Source organism: Hyposmocoma kahamanoa, unplaced genomic scaffold, assembly GCF_003589595.1.
Source record: "Hyposmocoma kahamanoa isolate Upper Pololo Valley unplaced genomic scaffold, ASM358959v1 86424, whole genome shotgun sequence".
NCBI classification, from domain to species: domain Eukaryota; kingdom Metazoa; phylum Arthropoda; class Insecta; order Lepidoptera; family Cosmopterigidae; genus Hyposmocoma; species Hyposmocoma kahamanoa.
This window is the reverse complement of record NW_020654332.1, coordinates 2,683-21,792: the sequence shown is the minus strand read 5'-3', so window position 1 is coordinate 21,792 and position 19,110 is coordinate 2,683. Positions and strand designations below refer to the sequence as shown.

At 36.2% G+C, this 19,110-nt stretch overlaps 1 protein-coding gene across 2 annotated transcripts; it reads left to right on the top strand.

Annotated features, from left to right (window-relative positions):
• Positions 1-111: 111 nt before the first annotated feature.
• Positions 112-4,765, top strand: LOC113234989 (dnaJ homolog subfamily B member 12-like). Of its 2 annotated transcripts, XM_026470507.1 has the most exons (4): positions 112-385; positions 1,371-1,458; positions 4,148-4,286; positions 4,507-4,765. In XM_026470507.1, the coding sequence occupies exons 1-4, from the start codon at positions 296-298 to the stop codon at positions 4,553-4,555; spliced, it is 366 nt and encodes a 121-aa protein (XP_026326292.1). In that variant the 5' UTR covers positions 112-295; the 3' UTR covers positions 4,556-4,765. The 2 variants fall into 2 exon arrangements, with proteins under 2 accessions (XP_026326292.1, XP_026326293.1); XM_026470508.1 differs by lacking the exon at positions 4,507-4,765 and having other exon boundaries at positions 4,148-4,492.
• Positions 4,766-19,110: the final 14,345 nt, after the last annotated feature.

The following is a 19,110-nucleotide window of genomic DNA, read 5'->3' as shown; positions in this document are numbered from 1 at the left end:
CACTTTTTAGCGCGGACCCGACGTCCATATAATTGTAAGTCAATGGGGAACGCGGTCGTTTTGCTCCCACGACGGAAAGAGACTCGATTCACCGACTCCTGAAGTCGATCGTATCCACGTGGCCACGTAGCCACGCTAGCCCAGAAGCCAGCAGTCTACGGCGGATGCGCCCGCAGCGTTCCCAGGTGGCGGGCCCACGGTGTACACGCGGCGGCGCGCGCGCGAGCCCGAGCCGCGCGACGCGCACGCCGGCCTGCTGCAGCTGCTGCCCGTGCTGGTGCTGGTGCTGCTGTCCATGATGAGCGGCTTCTTCATCAGCGAGCCCGTCTACAGCCTCACGCCGGGGCCCAAGTACCCGCAGCCGCGCGAGACCGCCAATCTGAAGGTAATTGCTCTTCGCTCCTTATTTGTGATACTTGCAAAAATTTACCTTTTGTAATTTTCTACTCAAGAGCCCTGGCAACACCACGTTGTGTATCCTGTTATTTGCGATTTAATCGCGAATAATGGATGAAATCGAATCTGCTACTGTTATATACAAGCTTTACTGCCTTTGTGGTCGAACTTGTTTATTTGGCTCTTGAGTTTGAGTGTAATTTATGGTTGTCTACCTATGTGTGTGTCCATGGCGCCCGCGATACAGGGTTTATGCGTTGTTATTGTTATAAAGCTATTATAGCCATGAACCAATAAACCATAATCTCAGTACAGAGTACTAAAAAAACCGACCTCAAAAGTAAGTGGAATTACGTCTTTTTGCTAAGTTTTATTGAAATATCCCCTAGTTCGCCAATATACAGGACTTGACACTGGAGATAATAAAAATCGGTTCTCACTACTCAAAGTATATTGAGAGAAAAACGCCTTGAATTGGAGAAATAGCAAATTCAACCATTAAAGTAATTGCTCCTAAATTAAAATTAGGCGCTATTTATAAAAATGAATCTTCATGCGTGAACAGCCACTCTTCGAGGTGGATGCTTTTCTTCAAAATGAAATGGGACCACTATGGAAGTACCCCCTTTCCAACAAAAAAAGAATCGTGAAAATCGGTTCACAAATACCGGAGTTATCGCGTAACATACTTACATACAAATAAAGGATATACAGACGAATTGAGAACCTCCTCCTTTTTTGAAGTCGGTTAAACACAAAATGGCTGTTTTCGGCAAATTTTTTTTCGGCTTTTTTAGATCAACTTACTATTGAATATCGTCAAAAAAATCTTGTTGAAATGACCCCGTGTGCAGAGGTATATAACCCTTATCTAAACTACCACTCCTCCCGCACCGCGCAGCTACCTCGAGAACCTAGACGCTTTTGTATCACCGTAAGGAGAATGATTTTTATAATATTATTCTTGTTAACAGGTCCCGTACTACGTCAAGGAGAACTTCCATACGGATTACCAAGGGTCGTTGCGGCGGCTGGAGATGACCATCGAAGAAGAATATATAGGTAAGTTAGCATTCTCGATTTGATATTTTTTTTAGACTTGACAGTTCTAAAATTTGATTCACAACTTTTGAACTGATGGAAAGTGACAATGAGGTCGATGGAGCATCTACATCTAAATAATGCCTATTCACTATCGCCTTCAAAAGGCCCAAGTTATAAGTCTGCAGGTAGGAAATTCCACTCCTTTGCCATTAGCTATTTAAATGTGAAAGAGAAACGCTTCTTGAGAATCCTTGGAATAATTACAACATAGTGTTGGAACCCCAGCCTACGTCTAGTCCCCGGTGGTGGTTACATATAAGCCTCTTGGTACGCCAGTTGGCGGCTCATACGCGGCAGCAATGTTCCAAACGACCGAGCTTATGTTTTATATGGCAGAATCAACTGTCCCGGTATGAACTAACATGTCACCCAAACTTTCTACGTCTCGTATCTGCAGAAAGTCAATTGGACGACAGGTCCATTTCAAATAGCTGGAGACGGTCGGCTGTCGGTACAGATGTATCGCGGAAAGTTTGAGTCGGGTCAAAGGGATTCCGTATTGTGAAGATAGACACATATACGTTTTATTAGAGTTAAACTTGACAAGAGTGGTATCGCCTCAATCGGAGATTGCCTTAAATGTCAAATCAGAACGATTAACCATGGACTCTCGACGAAATCTTCCGAGAAGAAATGGTTCAACTGAGTTTGCATTTATAATATTAGTTTGGAGTAAGACGATTTAAAAAAGAAAGCGAAGCTTAGCCGAAAAATTCTTGGCTAAAAGATAAAAAGTCTATTCCGCTTGTCTAGACTTGGAGAAGGCCTACGACAGAGTGCAATTAATAGTAACAAGGAATTAATAGTGGTCGACATTGTCTGTCTATGGGATGGACGGCAGTCTAGTTCAGGCACTGAAATCTCTCTATAAGGTTTCTTAAGAGCTCTCATGCCAAAAAAGTTTTGACGTTGGCTCCGCCCAAATTTGTGAAACAAATATATGCCTGAAGTTCGCGTGACATGTGACAGGAGATGTTCAATTTTGCGCATTAAAAGTACCAAATTCGTTTTAGCGGAATAACTCTAAAACTAAAGGGATTAAAAAATAATTCGTAGTGACAATTGTCGATCACGCATAAATGATAAATATAATTAATTATCTAATTTTTGTTCTAATAACCTGTAGCATTTCGAGGATAGATCGAAAAAATGTGAAAATTAGAGGTCATTTCCTGATTTTTATCTATCGAGGAAACTTTATTGTTTTATGTTTCTGATTAATGTCTATGCTTGAATATATCGTGTAGTTACTCATAGAATATTTTATTTTTAACTTTAAAGTGGATATACCCCTCTAAAATCAAATCGAAAATTAGGAATTTTTCCTCTGCTCCCTCTTAATAAATGGTGCTTACACTGACCGGTTCAATATCGGGAACGGTGTTAGACGGGGATGTGTAGCTTGGCCATGGCTGTTCAACCTATTAATGGACAATTGTTTGAACGTTTTGAAAGAGAGTACGTGTGGGCTGAGAATGAATGGTTTACTCATCAAGTACCTACTATATGCATGCATGGTGCTTTAGAAAGAAAAGAAATGAAAATTAATGTGAGTAAGACGAAAGTAATGGTTTTTAAAAGTGAGGCAGATGTCACGGATTGCAATATATTGATTGGAGGAGAGAAAGTGGAACAAGTGAAAGGGTTTGTGTATTTGGGTTCTATGTTTACTAGTGATGGAAGATATGTAGTGACATTGAAAGAAGAGTGAACGCAGGGAATCAGGTGAATGGTGCGTTAAGTGCCTTCATGGGCAGCCGGAAAGTGTCTAAAAAGGCACGACTGGCTGTGATTGGGGGGTGCTGGTTCCTACACTTATGTATGGTAGTGAATGTTGAGCTTGGCAGAAGAAGCACGAAAGTGGAATTAATGCAGTAGAAATGAGAGCTTTGAGAAGTATGTCTGTCACCGTTTCACTACCTGCCGAATTCCATCGCGTACTAAAAGGTTCGGTGGCTCCTTTCTCTGCCGCACGGTTGACAAATGGAACTCCCTTCCGGCACATGTCTTCCCTCCCTCTTATGATATGGGGTCCTTCAAACGAGGCGTGAAGAGGCATATTGTAGGCAGGCAGGGTGGAGGTGGCTAGTGCGGTGAGGATTTCATCGCTGCACTAGGTTCCTTCGTGTTTGGATACCACTTTCCATTTAACATCAGGTGGAGTGGAGTCATTTGCCTGTCATATATAAAAAAAAAAGTCTGTAGTGACTCTCATGGATAAATTATGGAACAGTGTGATAAGAGAGCGTTGCAGCGTGGAAGAAGAAGTTGTAGTGACAAAGATAGAGAAAACAGTTTTATAATGCGAGTGTGAGCGAGCAAGTTGGTAAGGGCCGACCAAGGCGAACTTACCATGACCAAATTGAGGCCATTCTAAAGTAGTCAGGTCAAGAGTATCCTTAATCGACGGGCGACGAGTTTTGATGAGGCGAAAGGTGTATGTCAGGACCGTAGCGAATGAAAGACTGCTGTCTCTGCCTACCCCAATGGGAAAAAGGCGGTATGTATGTGAAAAACCAGCGTAGAAATATTTCGTACCTGACAAACAACTAGGCACAGCTCTCGTGTCTGTCAGACGGCCAGATCTTCGTCGGCCGTTTTAATCTAAACAGTATTAACATTTTCACATATCTGTGCATATCCACAGTTAATCTACGCCACGCGTGTCAGCGCGAACGTAACTACCGCGACAGCATGGCGTGGAAGGCGCGAAACTTCGGCGACTCCAAGCAGTACGCCGAGGCGCAGAAGCTACGCACGCCCTCCTGCGAGAAGCTGTCGAATTTCCACCGATAGATGGCGCTGGTAGTCTTTTCTATCGATACGTGGCGCTACCTTAGGTGTAATGTGTTTTGTAAACGGCATGATGCGTGGTTGCATTTCGAATTAAAACAAGAATATCGTATTATACAGGCATTGCAAGCATAAATATTTCAATTTACAAGTATAATTGCTGGTAATTTTTTATTTAGACTTAACATGACAAGTTTAAACACACTGCCAGCGCCACATCGTAGCGCAAAAACACTGTGTGCTTTCACTTGCTTGTAGTTAATGCTACATTTGCTGCTAGCGTTTATATCATTTAGGGATGGACGATTAGATTTTTATGAAGACCGATTCAATTGAATACGATCTAGCTATTTTTTTTTATTGATTCACTTCAGAGATTTAAGCAAATCGATTTAAAGTTAAGGCGAATCGATCGTATTCATAATTTAAACAAATCTCATCTTATTAATGATTTCGATAAATATACAGAAACGGAAGATAAAGAGGAGAAAAATTCTTTGGACACATTAAGTTATATTAAATTGTTATTGAAATGTTTAGTTAGATTTAAAAGATTGGCTTTAAGCGAAAAAAAAATTACATATTATGGCATTTAAATCATTAAAAAGTGTGTTTTATTTATTATAAATTTTTAAACTATTTTTATGAGATCGATTCAATAGCGTACGATCCGATCCGTGGATCGATTCAGAGGCATATATGTGATCCAAAAAAATCGATTCAAAACAAAAATCGTGCATCCCTAACGTCATTCTTGACCAAAATCTGAAAAATTGTGCGTTTTGTGCAATCACATGCGTTAACATTTTGAAATATCACTGAAATAATTTTGTTAAAAGTAATAAAACCGACATCTATTTAACTAATAAAGCATTGTATGTATGTATATGTTGCGCGCTGCGCATCATGTCACTACTAATCGATTTATATACGACGATAAAGGTTGCAATCTCTTTGTTATGTAAAATAGATATACCAAGCAGTGTAAACAGTTCCAATTCCATAGGCCACCAACAGATGGCGTTACCTGTTTTTTCAATCGATATATAGCTTCACAGTCGTCTCATTAGAAATGCATGTCTTGTTCCCTCAAATAATTTGAGCGCGAACCTATACTTGTCACTGGCACTGATCTCCTTTATGGTGAGGCGTCGAGTATATAACCAGAAATAGAGACGAAATAAGGGTCATCGATCCCTGGCAACACATCAGGCAAATGGGCCTCATATCACTATTATAAATATCAACTCTCGTTTGCGCTGAAATCACAAATTAGAAAGATAATATCATGCTGTTCCATTCGGTGGTGTGGGAAAAACAGCAAAACGTCTAATTACAAAACAAACGGAATCATATTTGCGTTTGATTGCGGGCTGGCCAATCGGAGAGCAGTTGTCATAGTAATGATTTGGCAGAATGGTTTTCAAACAAATTAAATAACATTTCGTCTCTATTTCTGGTTATATACTCGATGTGGTAAGGGTAGAGCTAAAGTCCACCATGCGGGTGTAATGTGCTAGAGATCAAAATGTAATCTAATCTTTTTTTTAAATAGCTCCGCACTAGGGAAACCCTGTATCGCGGGTGCCCTGAAAACATAGATAATCACAAATTACATCCAAACTCACGAGATAAATAAATGTAGGCCATACAAATATTTCTCCCGGCCCGGGAATCGAACCCGCGACCTCTGCGTGGCAGTTCTCTCATCTCATCTGCATGTAAAGCACGCATTCCCTCAACACTGTACTTCTAAACGTCTTATAAAAATTCTTAATGAAAAAAATAGTTGTGGCATTTGCAGACTGTCACACAGATGGCGCTAATAGGTTTTTATATCAATAGAGTGTGCTATGATTTGTTTCAATGTTTATGGACTACGTGTGCTGTTCTTAGATGGCGCCAGTAGTTCTTCTATCGATAAATAATGTTTAGAGATTACGCTGGAAGTTACATTGTTGTGGAATTTTGAGATATTAATGTTAATTGTTGTTTAAAACCTATAATGTCTAAGTTTTAGTTGTCATAACTGCCCCGGGTAGCGCCACTTGTTAAATCGACATACTGTATATGATTTTGTTAACCCATTACCGGTTTTGATGCTTTTATTTTTAGTACTCGATTGATTAATGATGTCAATTCTGTTAATATTTGTAAAAACTAATATATGTTGCAATAAATTGTTATATATATATTTAAAGTTCGAAAAATATCGTTGGCGGTTTTCAATGTCTAAACCACTTTTCTACTAATTTTCTTTTTTTTTTTCAATTTTTTGTGTTAAGCTTTTTTTAAAAGAATAATAGTTTAAATAGTAACATTTTTACACTACGCGTAGAAAAGTGATTTCGACCCGTTCACATAAATTATACATAGAAATACCATATCATAGATGTGGTCGTTTAAAAGAAAAGCATTGAAAATAGTTTGCTTTTTAAAATAAGCACAAAAGCACGCTTTTCAATTCAAGCGTAAGCGTTAACAACGTGCTTATGTTTCCTAAGCAAGTTAATTCATCAATATGAATAATAATTTTATAAATAAAAATAAAACTGTGTTTTACAAATAAACTTGCTTATCTTAAGCAAGCAAGCTTTTTTAACATAAAAGTCTATGCGCTTTAACGTTTTTCTAAACGATTTTGTAAGCTTCATACTAAAAAGCGTTTAAATGAAAGTTATAAAAAAAGCACGTTTTAACTTTAAAAAAAAGCAGTTTTTCCCATCTCTAATCATATATCTCCCGATGAGACAGATTGGATGTCAGGCAGTCGATAAATATACTATCGACTATCGACTGAATGTTGGTCACGCTTATGCAATAAATACCCAAACTTGTTTCATTTGAATCACATCGGCTTATTATTCGTCCAACAACTGGGCACAGATTCATTTGAATTGTCGGTTTTTGTAAGTTCATACATACGTACAAAGAGTAGACATAATTTTTAAGTTTTATAACATATTCTTGTTAAAATGTGTTTGTGAATAAAAAAATATTTCGATACAAGTAGGTTAACTGTCAAAATAGAAATAAAAAGGCAAAACAAATTAGTAATGATTAGAGCGTTGTATGTACCATTTACAATTTTACCCACTTTCACAATCTATCGATATAATTGTCGACAACTTCTACATGACTATTTAAAATTTTATGAAAACTGGCAACCCTGCAAATGTCATTTTACTCCATCTTCAAAAGATCTCTTTTGTTACATAAAGATCTTTTTATTGAGTTTTTTCGGCTATCAACTTTTAGTTTTCGAAAATGTTAACAGAATTGGCATTTACTTGTTTTTTTTATAACACAACGAATTGTAAATATTAACGAACAAACTATCTTTCAAAGCTATTATTTTTAATCTTTTTTTTGACGTGTAACTTGTCTGAGTTTGACATTTTAGAAAAAAACAAATATACATCTACAAACGGACCAAATGACACGTTTGTAAACGTCAAAATCGTTGCTGTGGTCTAGTGACCACACTGCACTCCCCATTTCACAGTAGGTAACAATAACTACTGGATCACTCGAGTATCCCTCTACATTTGGCCAAAATTATCTGGCTTTGTGAATACTGGGCTAGACGAAGAAACCACAGATCACATTTTTTTCAACTGCCCCTAGTATTTTGTCAACCATATGACTTCCGGACACAAAATTCAAGTCGCCTTGCATTTAATATCCTTAAATGGCTATAATACAAAAGTATTATTATCATGGAAGAAAAAGTTTTCCCGGTTTTACAAATTCAACAGGGACTTATTTAAATACCAGTTTCAAAACTGCATAAAAAATTGTTTAAGCTTAGGTCATTTCATATTAAAAATGCTAGTTAACTCGAATTATGATCCTGGGAGTGTCATCGAGTATATAACCAGAAACAGAGGACAAAATAAGGACCGTCCATCCCCAGGAACTCATCAGGCAAATGGGCCTTATAGCACTTTTAAATATCAATTCTCGTTTGCGCTAAAATCACAAATTAGAAAGCCGAAATAGTACAGCGCCAACAACATTTGGCCAGACCGGCAAAATGATAGTGACGGAGTGAACATATTTGTATTTTCCATCCGTTACTCTCATCTCTGGACTGTATTCGCACTTTCCATCAGGCGCGGTGCAGTCATTTTGCCGAGTCACAATAAAAAAAAAAAAAAAAAAACTAACCTGTGTGTACGTCCCCGTATATTTCAAAAATATTCTGTATTTATTGTAATAAAGATAATAGACAAATAATATCTCTAACAATGGGGGGCTGTTCCATTCGGTTGTGTGGAAAAAACAGCAAAACATCTAATTACAAAGAAACGGAATCACTTTTCATCTGTAATTAAATATGTAATTTTTCCATTTTCTTCCATTATAGCAAAGCTTAAAGTTAAACTGGTCGATTTGAAGTGAAACAATTGACGACAACCGTGAATTGTTTCGAATTCGGGCTGGCCAATCTGAGCACAGTTATCACCGTAATGATTTGGCAGAGTAGTTTTCAAACAAATTAAATTACATTTCGTCTCTATTTCTGGTTCTCTTAATTTTTATTGATACCCAATTGAGATGATTTAAAATTAGCACAATTGGGACCGAGGTAATTCATGTATTTGTCTAGTATGACATTACACGTTACTTAATTTCCAATTGAAATTTATTTTTTTTAGTTACATACAAGTTACTTGCCAAAAAGACAATTTTAAATAAACTAACTTTGAAAACTTAACCTCATTTAGTGAAAGACGAAACTTGTGGTCCGATTACCTTAGGAAAAACAATAACAGACACCAGTTAACAAAATAACCTGAAGAATATAAACTGGTGCAATAAAAACTTACAATGGTACACAATTACATACATACTTACACATCCACGTGTTAGTTAATTCCTGTAACCTAAACCTTTTCTATTTAATTCAATTTAAAGATGCTTACAGAATACTCTGTAATAATTTAAAGGAAACACAAATTGATATTCAAATCATTCTTTATTTCATAGGTAAGCAAATTACACTTGAAACCGTCATAATGTTAAACTGTACGCGTCATTCGTTAGACAGATTCCCCTGACAGGAATTAGCAAGAAACTCAAGGTGATAAACATTTGTTCATATTCATTATTTTCGTGAAATTTCAGCCTAAAATTGCGAAAGACGGCCCGGTGGCATTGTTGTTCTGCTTTACCAAGTGTCTGTCAAACTTTTGACAATATTGTCGTTGTAGCCACTGTTTCTACCAATTATTTGTCAAACTTTTGACAGTATTGTTGTTGTAGCCACTGTTTCTACCAATTATTTGTCAAATTTTTGACAGTATTGTCGTTGTAGCCACTGTTTCTACCAATTATTTGTCAAACTTTTGACAGTATTGTCGAAGCAACTGTTTCCAAAATTAACGCCACCGAGCAGTCTTTCGCCTTTAACCGGCTGTTAATAGACTTCCTTTGATAACTGGACAATTAACTTTTTTATTAAAATTGTTGTGAATAAAGTTGTGGAGTATGAGACCTGTTTTATGTAACTCTTTTTAATTTCTTAATAGTTGTTTGTTTAATAGTTAAAAAAAATCATATTTACGTTGTGATAATAGTTGATTATTTTGTTAACTTTAGTTAAATAGATTCAGAAAATCTTTTATTCATTGAAAATTGTTTATTCATTTCAAGGAAAATTACGTGAACAATGCACGTAAATTCCGATACATTTGTCTTTATTAACCACTTCACAATGGGACCAGCACAGGTGTTGATTATTTAAATGGGTTTTAATTCTTATCAACGGTCTGTCATTTGTATGACACGGTCACTAATGCATCAAACTCATGGTAGAAGTGGCGATCAATACAGCGCCACTCCGTTAAAAGCTACGAAGCCTATTATTGGTATTGGTTTCATTAGATTCCGCTTGGAGCCACTCAGTTTTTGATGACACTAAAGTAATGTGGCTTCGTGTACAAAATCAAATTGAAGCATTGGGAACAACAAGGGCGTTCGGCACCTCAAACACGTTTTAATGTTATTGCATCAAAACGTGTGAAACACTATCTAGTAGATGTGACAAAAACTAATTTCGATCTCCCTTCTAGATGACGTAAATTTCATTCATTTAGAATCAACTATAAATGTGCGTTTGAATATCGGACCACCTGTTACCGTTACCACCTGCAGTTTCTAAAAACTTATTTAAAAGTAAAAAAATGTCTAAACACTGAGCATCTAGGGAGCCAGTGTGACCTGCTGAAGATGAATCTATCGATTCGTTCCAATCCAGCTAATTTAATGAATGATTAAAAATACGTTTAAATTATTTTCAATGTAACTTTTAAATAAGACTGTAATAATAAAACGAACGCCCCATTATTTTACACAATGAAAAAAAATCATATGTTTCTAATTGTTTTAAAATAATAATAACCCCTGAATGTTTTAGCTAAATCATAGGACAAATACACAAAGTATATAAGAGTCATGTTATAAGAGTCATGTTATAAGTATTAAAAGATATAAGACATTAAAACTTTATTTTCAATTTTCTCGAATCTCACTTTTACGTGATTCGCCCAATTCTTATGATTGTTACCCCCCAATGCTTCAATTGTTGAATTGTACCATCTTAGTACCATAGGGGTAGCCATCCCTGTGGTGTGTTTTTATTTTGTGATTTTTTTTCACAAAATTCGGGGTGCATGCACCTGCATAATATTAGTAATGACCAAAAAATTAAGGTGACGTACTTTTCATTGGAGGTATCGAGATAATGTACAGTCTGCTATATAAGAAACTAACTTATCACTCCAAGTTAAAATTGCCATCAGGAGCACATTGACAAAGAGTAAACAATTTCGAGATAGATAAAACTGTGTGATAATAATTTCAATCACAATACTAGGGTTAATGGAGTTCACTATTTTGCACTATATTACGGTTTTACATTTATATTAAAGGCGCCAAAGAATTAGAAGCTTGTAGAGGCGCTACAGTGGCACTTATATAAGCGCAAGCAATTAGTAGTGCGGCAGCGTAACAGTGGCACCGCTACTAATTTTCATACTATATCTAGTCTTAAATATAAAACCACCATGAGATTCGGACATATAAACTAATCTACTAATCAGAGCCCGATCACTCAGCACGGCTACGGGCGCCAGTGGCGTCGGCGAGCACCTACCTTAATTTTTTATTAAAGTTATATGCAAAGTTACTTAACAATATCTATTACAAAAAATAATTGAATAGGTTACCTATCAGTAGTCTGAAATTACGTTTACTCGAATTTTCATAACCTCGAAAGTAATTTTGAGAGGAAAATTTTTTTTGTAAACCTAACCTAACCGAACCTAATCGTGTCTTTGCGATAAAAGTCCAATGTATCCTGAAAGAACAACGGTTTGGTTATAATTCGGTTTTCGGTGTAATGAAAATTCGAACAAACCTTATTTCGGGAAAAAAATTCGTGTTTGTGATAGGTTTCCATTTGGATATCATGGTGGTGAAACTTTTAGACATTCAATAAAATTTAATTACAGTTAATAGTGACATCTCTAGCCAGGACTGGTAGCTGTAAAGGCACCTAACTGGGTGACGAAATACTTTCATAGATTTCTCATAGATGGCGCTACGGCTAAAAAGTCATTCGTTGAAAACCAAAATACAAAGATCCAGAGACACAGAAAAAATCGTGAGGTCCGCTGGTTCCGTGGTTTAGGTGGCATAGCGTCTGCCATGGTTCGCAAGGAGACAGAATTTTTTCTAAGTCTTCAATCTTTGTATTAATAATTATAACAAACTAGTGGAGTAATTTCACAAAAAATAATTGAATATCATGATAGTGAAACATTGTGACATTCGACTGTGGATTGGCAGCCGCGCGTCTGTAGCGCTTGCGCGTGACAGTGGCGCTGCAACTGCGCTTCTATAAGCGTCTAATTTGAAGGCGCCCTAATAGTCTACTCACGCGCAATGAAATCGGGCAGATAGTAATAATCTATACAGCACGCGCCTGAATCCCTGATCTCAGCTGTTTCATGGCCGGGGAATAACGCCTCCCTTATTTGTTTTTAGGCTTATTGGACAGGCTAGAATCTATAGTAATTGTACAGTATAATAATAGTACATATATTTGGTTGACAATTTTACTATTTATATGCTGTGATGGGGACTGCAAATAAATAAATAAATTAATTTCTATTTCATTAACTATGCTTCAAAACAATTATCTCCAATATTTCGACAGAAGTACTTGAATGCAAGGTTACGAAAGATTTTTTAAATTTTGGTACAGACAGCAGCACATCAAACTACATATAGACGGATCTTGTTCCGCTTGGATGTGCTGTTGACTGTACAACCCAATTCTGTTAATAATAATAAGTTTACAGTGACTGTATAAAAAGTCACTTATTGTATTCGCTAGAGAGCTTTTATTTTCACCCTTATTAGGGAAAGGTAGGGAACCCAGGTTACAAGAGGGCGCTGTATAATTTGCCATACATACACTGACAAGCCATTACTACATTACTCTTAACTTCTAGCAGAATACCAGACGTACAAAACCCTGTTATTGACTCTATCACCACACAACTGAGATGATTTTATATTAACAGACTTGGGGACCTGAAAAATGGACATTTTGCACTTATCACTTCATTACATCATGCGTGCTAATTGTCACATTGCGGTTGGTAATAAGATCAGTCATTGTAAACTTATGGTGAAGGCACAGCCCGATTTTATAGTACGTGAGTGTATATAGCACGGCCGTTGCGTTTTTTAGTAAATAAAACAAAAAAACTTTAGTCAAAATGTTTAATATTATTTATTCACTATTATTAAAAAGTAAGTATCATTTATTTACCTCAAATAAATATAAAAGTTGTTCCAAATGTTTGTTTTTTATTTCATTTTAAATTAGAAGCAATCGTTCCTTTTTCACCTATATATTTGTTCGAAACATTTACTAGCAGTATAGAGCTCCTTGTGAGAGGTCGTCCAGGGAAGTACAGCCACCACAGGCATCTGCCACCTTACCTCTTTCTGCTATCAAGCAGTAATGTAAGCAATACTGCATTCCAGTTTAGAAGAGTAAGGGTGCTAGTGAAATTACGACCACCAGGCGCACGACTTATTCGTTCTTTTGGTAATATAAAAAAAATGCAAAATTTTATTAGTAACACGAAGCTTTCATTGATTAAAATAATCGCCATGTACAAAGTTAGAACTGTCTACGATATGTTAATTTTACGCATCTGACACGTCTCAGTTTTTGAAACCATCTTTCTGCGAATAAGGCTCAACTCAGACAGGCGCAGAGTCGAAGCGTCACGATCACAGTGTGGTCGGCGTCTGACGCTCCATTCGACTTTAACTAAGCGCGCGATTCCATATTTGCATAGCACAAATTATTAGAATATGCTATAGGCTAAAAACATGACATGTCTTTTATAGTTTCTTTTATAGTTATAGTTTGATATTTTTATAATGTTAGAAGTATTTATGATTTAGTGTTAAGTTGTATTCATATGTAGGTATCACTATACCTACATATGAATACAAGTATAAGTATTATACACTTATAATACTTATTAATATTAAGTTTTATTGTGTATAGTAAGTATTTATTGTATGTAAGTGTACGTATTTAGTTTACTTAATTTGTTTCACAATTATATGTATGTATATAATCTGTATAATTATTTATCACGCTTATGGACACCCCGTGCTCTGTTTTTATTTTAATGTATAAATCGAGGATAACTGTTACTGGCTTTGTAATATGTAATTTAATTTTTTGTAACCTATCATTATTGCTGTTGTTATCTCAAATAAATAAATAAATGTCGCGACGCTTCGACTCTGCGCCAATGTGAGTTGAACCTTAGATGCTTTTGAGATAGACCATTATTCCAAAAAGCCATCGAATTGTATTTGCAATTTCTTCGTATTCTGCTCTTCAATGGTGAGTCGATGGCGTAGTCTATCATTTATTTGACAATAAGAGAAACACATTTAGTTTGAATAACAACAATACAGTCATGCATAGTAATTTCTTCTTTTTTAATAATATTTTTGCTCAGGAAAAAGCACAGAATAAATTTAATAAAAGGAAAACAAACAAAAGGTACTGCTTATTTCTATAAGAAATTTCTTCCTGCAGACCTGAATACAGGACAAAATAATTGTAATAACGGGTTTAACGTGCACAATATTTAACATTAACTATTATAAACTATATAAATACATATTTCAAAATATAATACCTATAAACTGGATGGAACAGTAGATAAATAATTATCCATAACTCAATTTAAAAAGTAGCTAATGACGTACTTTTGTGAACAGAAATAGGAAGTGCGTTCCAAAGTCTGACTGCATGAACAGTGAAGGAGTGAGAATAAAAACCAACCTTGAAGGAAGGAAAAAATCACTTGGTCCTAACGAGAAAGCGGCAGGGTTTTCCATGGTAGTTTAGTGAGGCAACACCGATCATTAGTAATTGATCGAATGAATGAATGCCATCAGTGCCTTTCCACTGACACTGTATTGAGACTCAACTGCCATTGGAACTAGATTTTAGTAGGATAACAAATACTCTCATTAATCTCAATGGAATCGGAGCCCTGGGCTTCAAGTCTGCAAAATTTTCCTGAAACCACTAACATTGTATTGAAGCATCGAATATATAACCAGAAATAGATACGAAATGTCATTTAATTTGTTTGAAAATTACTCTGCCAAATCATTACGGTGGCAACTGCGCTCCGATTGGCCAGCACGGAATTACAAATCAGCAAAGCTCCAGCTCCGTTTGTTTTGTAATTAGTAGTTTTGCTGTTTTTCCCACACCACCGAATGGTACAGCCCCCCATTGCTAGAGATATATCTTTATTACAACAAATACATAATATTTTTGGAATATACGGAGACGTACACACAGGTCAGTTGTTGGCGCTGTACTATTTCAGCTTTCTAATTTGTGATTTCAGCGCAAACGAGAGTTGATATTTAAAAGTGATATAAAGCAATTTGCCTGATAAGTTGCCAGAGATGGATGGCCTTTATTTTTTCATCTCTATTTCTGGTTATATGCTGGATGTATTGCAATTATCATAATATTTGTTTATGTGCCTAAATCTAGTTGCAATAGCAGTGATTGCATTCATTCACTCAATTACACGGTGTTTACTTACTAAAACTACCATTTAACTCGTTTAGTCAGCAATTTTGTCTTCAAATACTATAAGACTACGCCATTGACGTGCATTCGACTAGCTAAAGAAGAGCAGAATGCCAAAAGTACAAAACCGCCTTTGACACTCTATCGACACAAAATGTAATGATTTAAAATTAGACTCGGTGCCCTGTGTACATTCCACTGCTAGATATGAAGTGGAACATATCGGTTAAAACAATTATACAATAATTCTTATAATTTAATATCACATATTAATAAATAAACTTAGTTAACTAGCTTTCAACTATGGGATATTAGTCTTGTAGCGCCACATTTAGCATTGTAGCATCTTCAGGGAAAGATATTGTATTATAATATAATTTTCATCACACTTGCTCGTATGATTGGCATGGTGGCTAACTTGACTATAGTGCCCCAAATAAAACCGTCGGGCCTTTTTTCTTTCCATTACAACCATGGTAGGTATGTTTTTTTTTATATTTGTAGCACGACATACTTACTTACGTAGGTCAGGTTCAAGCAAGTAGGTTACTTAAATTCAAAATTAAAACATCTAAACAAAAATTTCATTGCAATTTAGCCACATACTAAATGCTTATTATTGAGAATTTCTTTTTTTTAACGAGTTTTAACAAGCGAGTTGTAGTATCTATGGAAGAATTTAAAAAAAATCAAAAAACCCGCCCTTGCAAAATCCATAATTGTTGTGTTGTGGACAATATTTATATTGCATTTATTTCGTCGCAAATGTGATAATAAACAATGTAATGGATATCTCCATATCAGGGATCGGAACTGTTCCCGATTGAAAACAAACATTATACCATTGTTAGCAAACAATTAATACAAATTAATTTTTGACTACATATTTAAAACTGTACATGCCGCCACTTGGATAAAACAAAAAACAAGAAGCATCGAATCTCGAAAACTTGAGGCGTCACAATAAATAAGAAGTATAAAATACAAAAAAGACGGAAAATTATTTGAACAACATTTTAGGGGCTTTGAAATAAAAATTCATATACCATTATCAAAATTGGTGAAAATATTTAAGGCGCTCCTCAAATGGAGCAACTTTAGTTGACGCAACCGGCAACTTTTTACAAGTTTCCATTAACGGTTGCTGGTTATAGCAATTGAAAGGCGTATTGGCCGGTTGCCGCAATTTTAAATAAACTTTCGAAATCCACTGTCAAGACTGATGCTGCGGGGGACGGGGAGGGAGTGAAGTTGCTTCACGAGTTGCGGTTGCCGATTGCGGAAACTGGCAACTGGAGACAACCAAGCAATTAAGAATTTATTTAATCATTGTTTTTCGGCAATCGAAAACTGTAGTCGATTGCCGAAACTCTCAACTGAAGTTGCTACGCCTGTCGTCGAAAAAATTACAAATCGAAGCTTCTCAATGGTGTTCTTTTTGATTTGTTAGTTCGCAATCAATTGTATAGATGGCACTTCCTTTAATTTATTCTCGAAACTAAATAACCTTTTAGCTTAAACTTTTTATTTAAAAAATTTAAAGTAACTGACTTAGCTTCTTTGCGAATTATAATATTATGTTATTGCAATATAAACACCGCCTGAACAAAAGCAATAACCTTGACAATAATATAATAGCTGCCATCTGTTGGCCTTTTCGATTATTACAATCGCATCGCGGGTTTACTTGGTACCACCCACAGAACAATAAACACAGTAGAAGCGGTTAGTTAGCGTTCGACGCGTGTCAAGTATAAGATCTCGAAAGACATAGTTGTGTCATTCTATCGTGCAAATTCTTTAAAATCCTAGATCCATTAGTTTAGATTCTTTAGAATTAATTCTTTAGAATCCTAGCTAAATTAATAACTCCAATTCGTCGTCGTTCAGCAATTAACCGCTAGATGGCAGGACATTGATTGAAATTTCAATATAATATCGAAACGTCATAACTTGCAATAAGAGGTATTGATGGTATTGAACGTTCAACGATATGCCATTACGGTAAAGTTTACATTCTAATAACAATCCAGAATTTATTTATTTTTAAATTTGAAGCTACTACCAATCATTATCAAGATTTCGTTGTGTTTCAAATTAAAAATGTGTGAGTTTTTGGTGACATCGGTTCTGATATTAATCGTGGTACCATTCTATTGATCAGAGTTAAGAACCATTATAAGCGTCCGAATAACCGGAGTTACGAGTGCGCCATTTATTTTATATGAGATTGGGTATAAGTATGTACTAATATAGTATTATATTATCTGTGCTGTTAGTAAATTGTCAGTTTTCAGCTGATTTTAAGTCGGTCGATATTCTGTGGATCAGGTGGCAGCTGGTGTACCCTCTGAAGATGCCGCGCCGCATTCCGACGCCGCGCGAAGCTGTTGCGGCAAACTAGACACTAATACAACAACGATAAAGTTCATCTCAATACAACAGTTACTGTTAAGAGTTGATTATAAACCGACTTCAAAAAAAGGAGGAGGTTCGGAAAGAGGGTACCTCAGTAGTGGTCCCATTTAAATTTGAAGAAAATATTCCCCTCTAAAGGTGGCAAAGTGGGGAACGAATCCGGTTTCGCGTTCCGGTAACCGATTTCTATAAAACTTGGCAAATAAATGTCATTCCACGAACTTTTGAGGTCGGTTTTTTAGATTTTTGTTTTACAAACAAAATTGAAGCCATTTGAATATCATAAGTAACTATAGAAACTGTCTGTACTGTACAATCACAAAACGAGTATTGTCTATGGTAATAGATTCTCTTTGTTAACCGCAATGATCATAAATACAAAAAAAAAGGTTAACCGCCATTCCATATTTATTCTTAATCGACTTCAAAAAAGGAGGTTCTCAGTTAGACTTGTTTCTTTTTTTCTGTGTTGCACAGACAATACCGAATTTTTCACTATAACACCGAATTTTTTTTTGTTGGAATGTGATTACCTCAGTAGTTCCCATTCAAATTTGAAAAAAATATTCCACAAACACGATCACAAAACAACACATGACTACGGTTTCGCGCACTTTCCGGTAACCGATTTGAAAAAATCTTGGCATTTAAATGAAACTAATACTGGGGTACCCTTTTTCCAACAAAAAAAATAATCCTCAAAATCGGTTCACTAATAATAACGCACACACTTAACACAGCCCGCACTAGGGAAACCCTGTGCCGCGGGCGCCATGGACACACACACATAGACAACCACAAATTACAAGCCATACAAATTTTTCTCCCGACCCGGGTATCGAACCTGGAACCTCTACCTGGCAGTCCGACATGGTAACATGGTAGCCACAGTTTAAATGAGTATAAGAGTAATTGCGTAAGGCTGCTAGCAGATTGACCGCATGTTTGCAGTTAATGCGTGAAATCTCGGCAGCATGAAGTCGGTTTAACAATTTCATGCAGTTGTGGTCTCGGCTGCATTAAGTTTATTATGATTTAATGTATTTTTTGTGTGTACGCATCGAGTATATAACCAGAAATAGAGACGAAATAAGGGCCATCCATCCCGTGCAACTCATGAGGCAAATGGGCTTTATATCACTTTTAAATATCAACTCTCGTTTGCACTGATATCGCAAATCAGAAAGCTGGAATAATACAGCGCTAAAAACTGCCCTGTGTGTACGTCTCCGTAT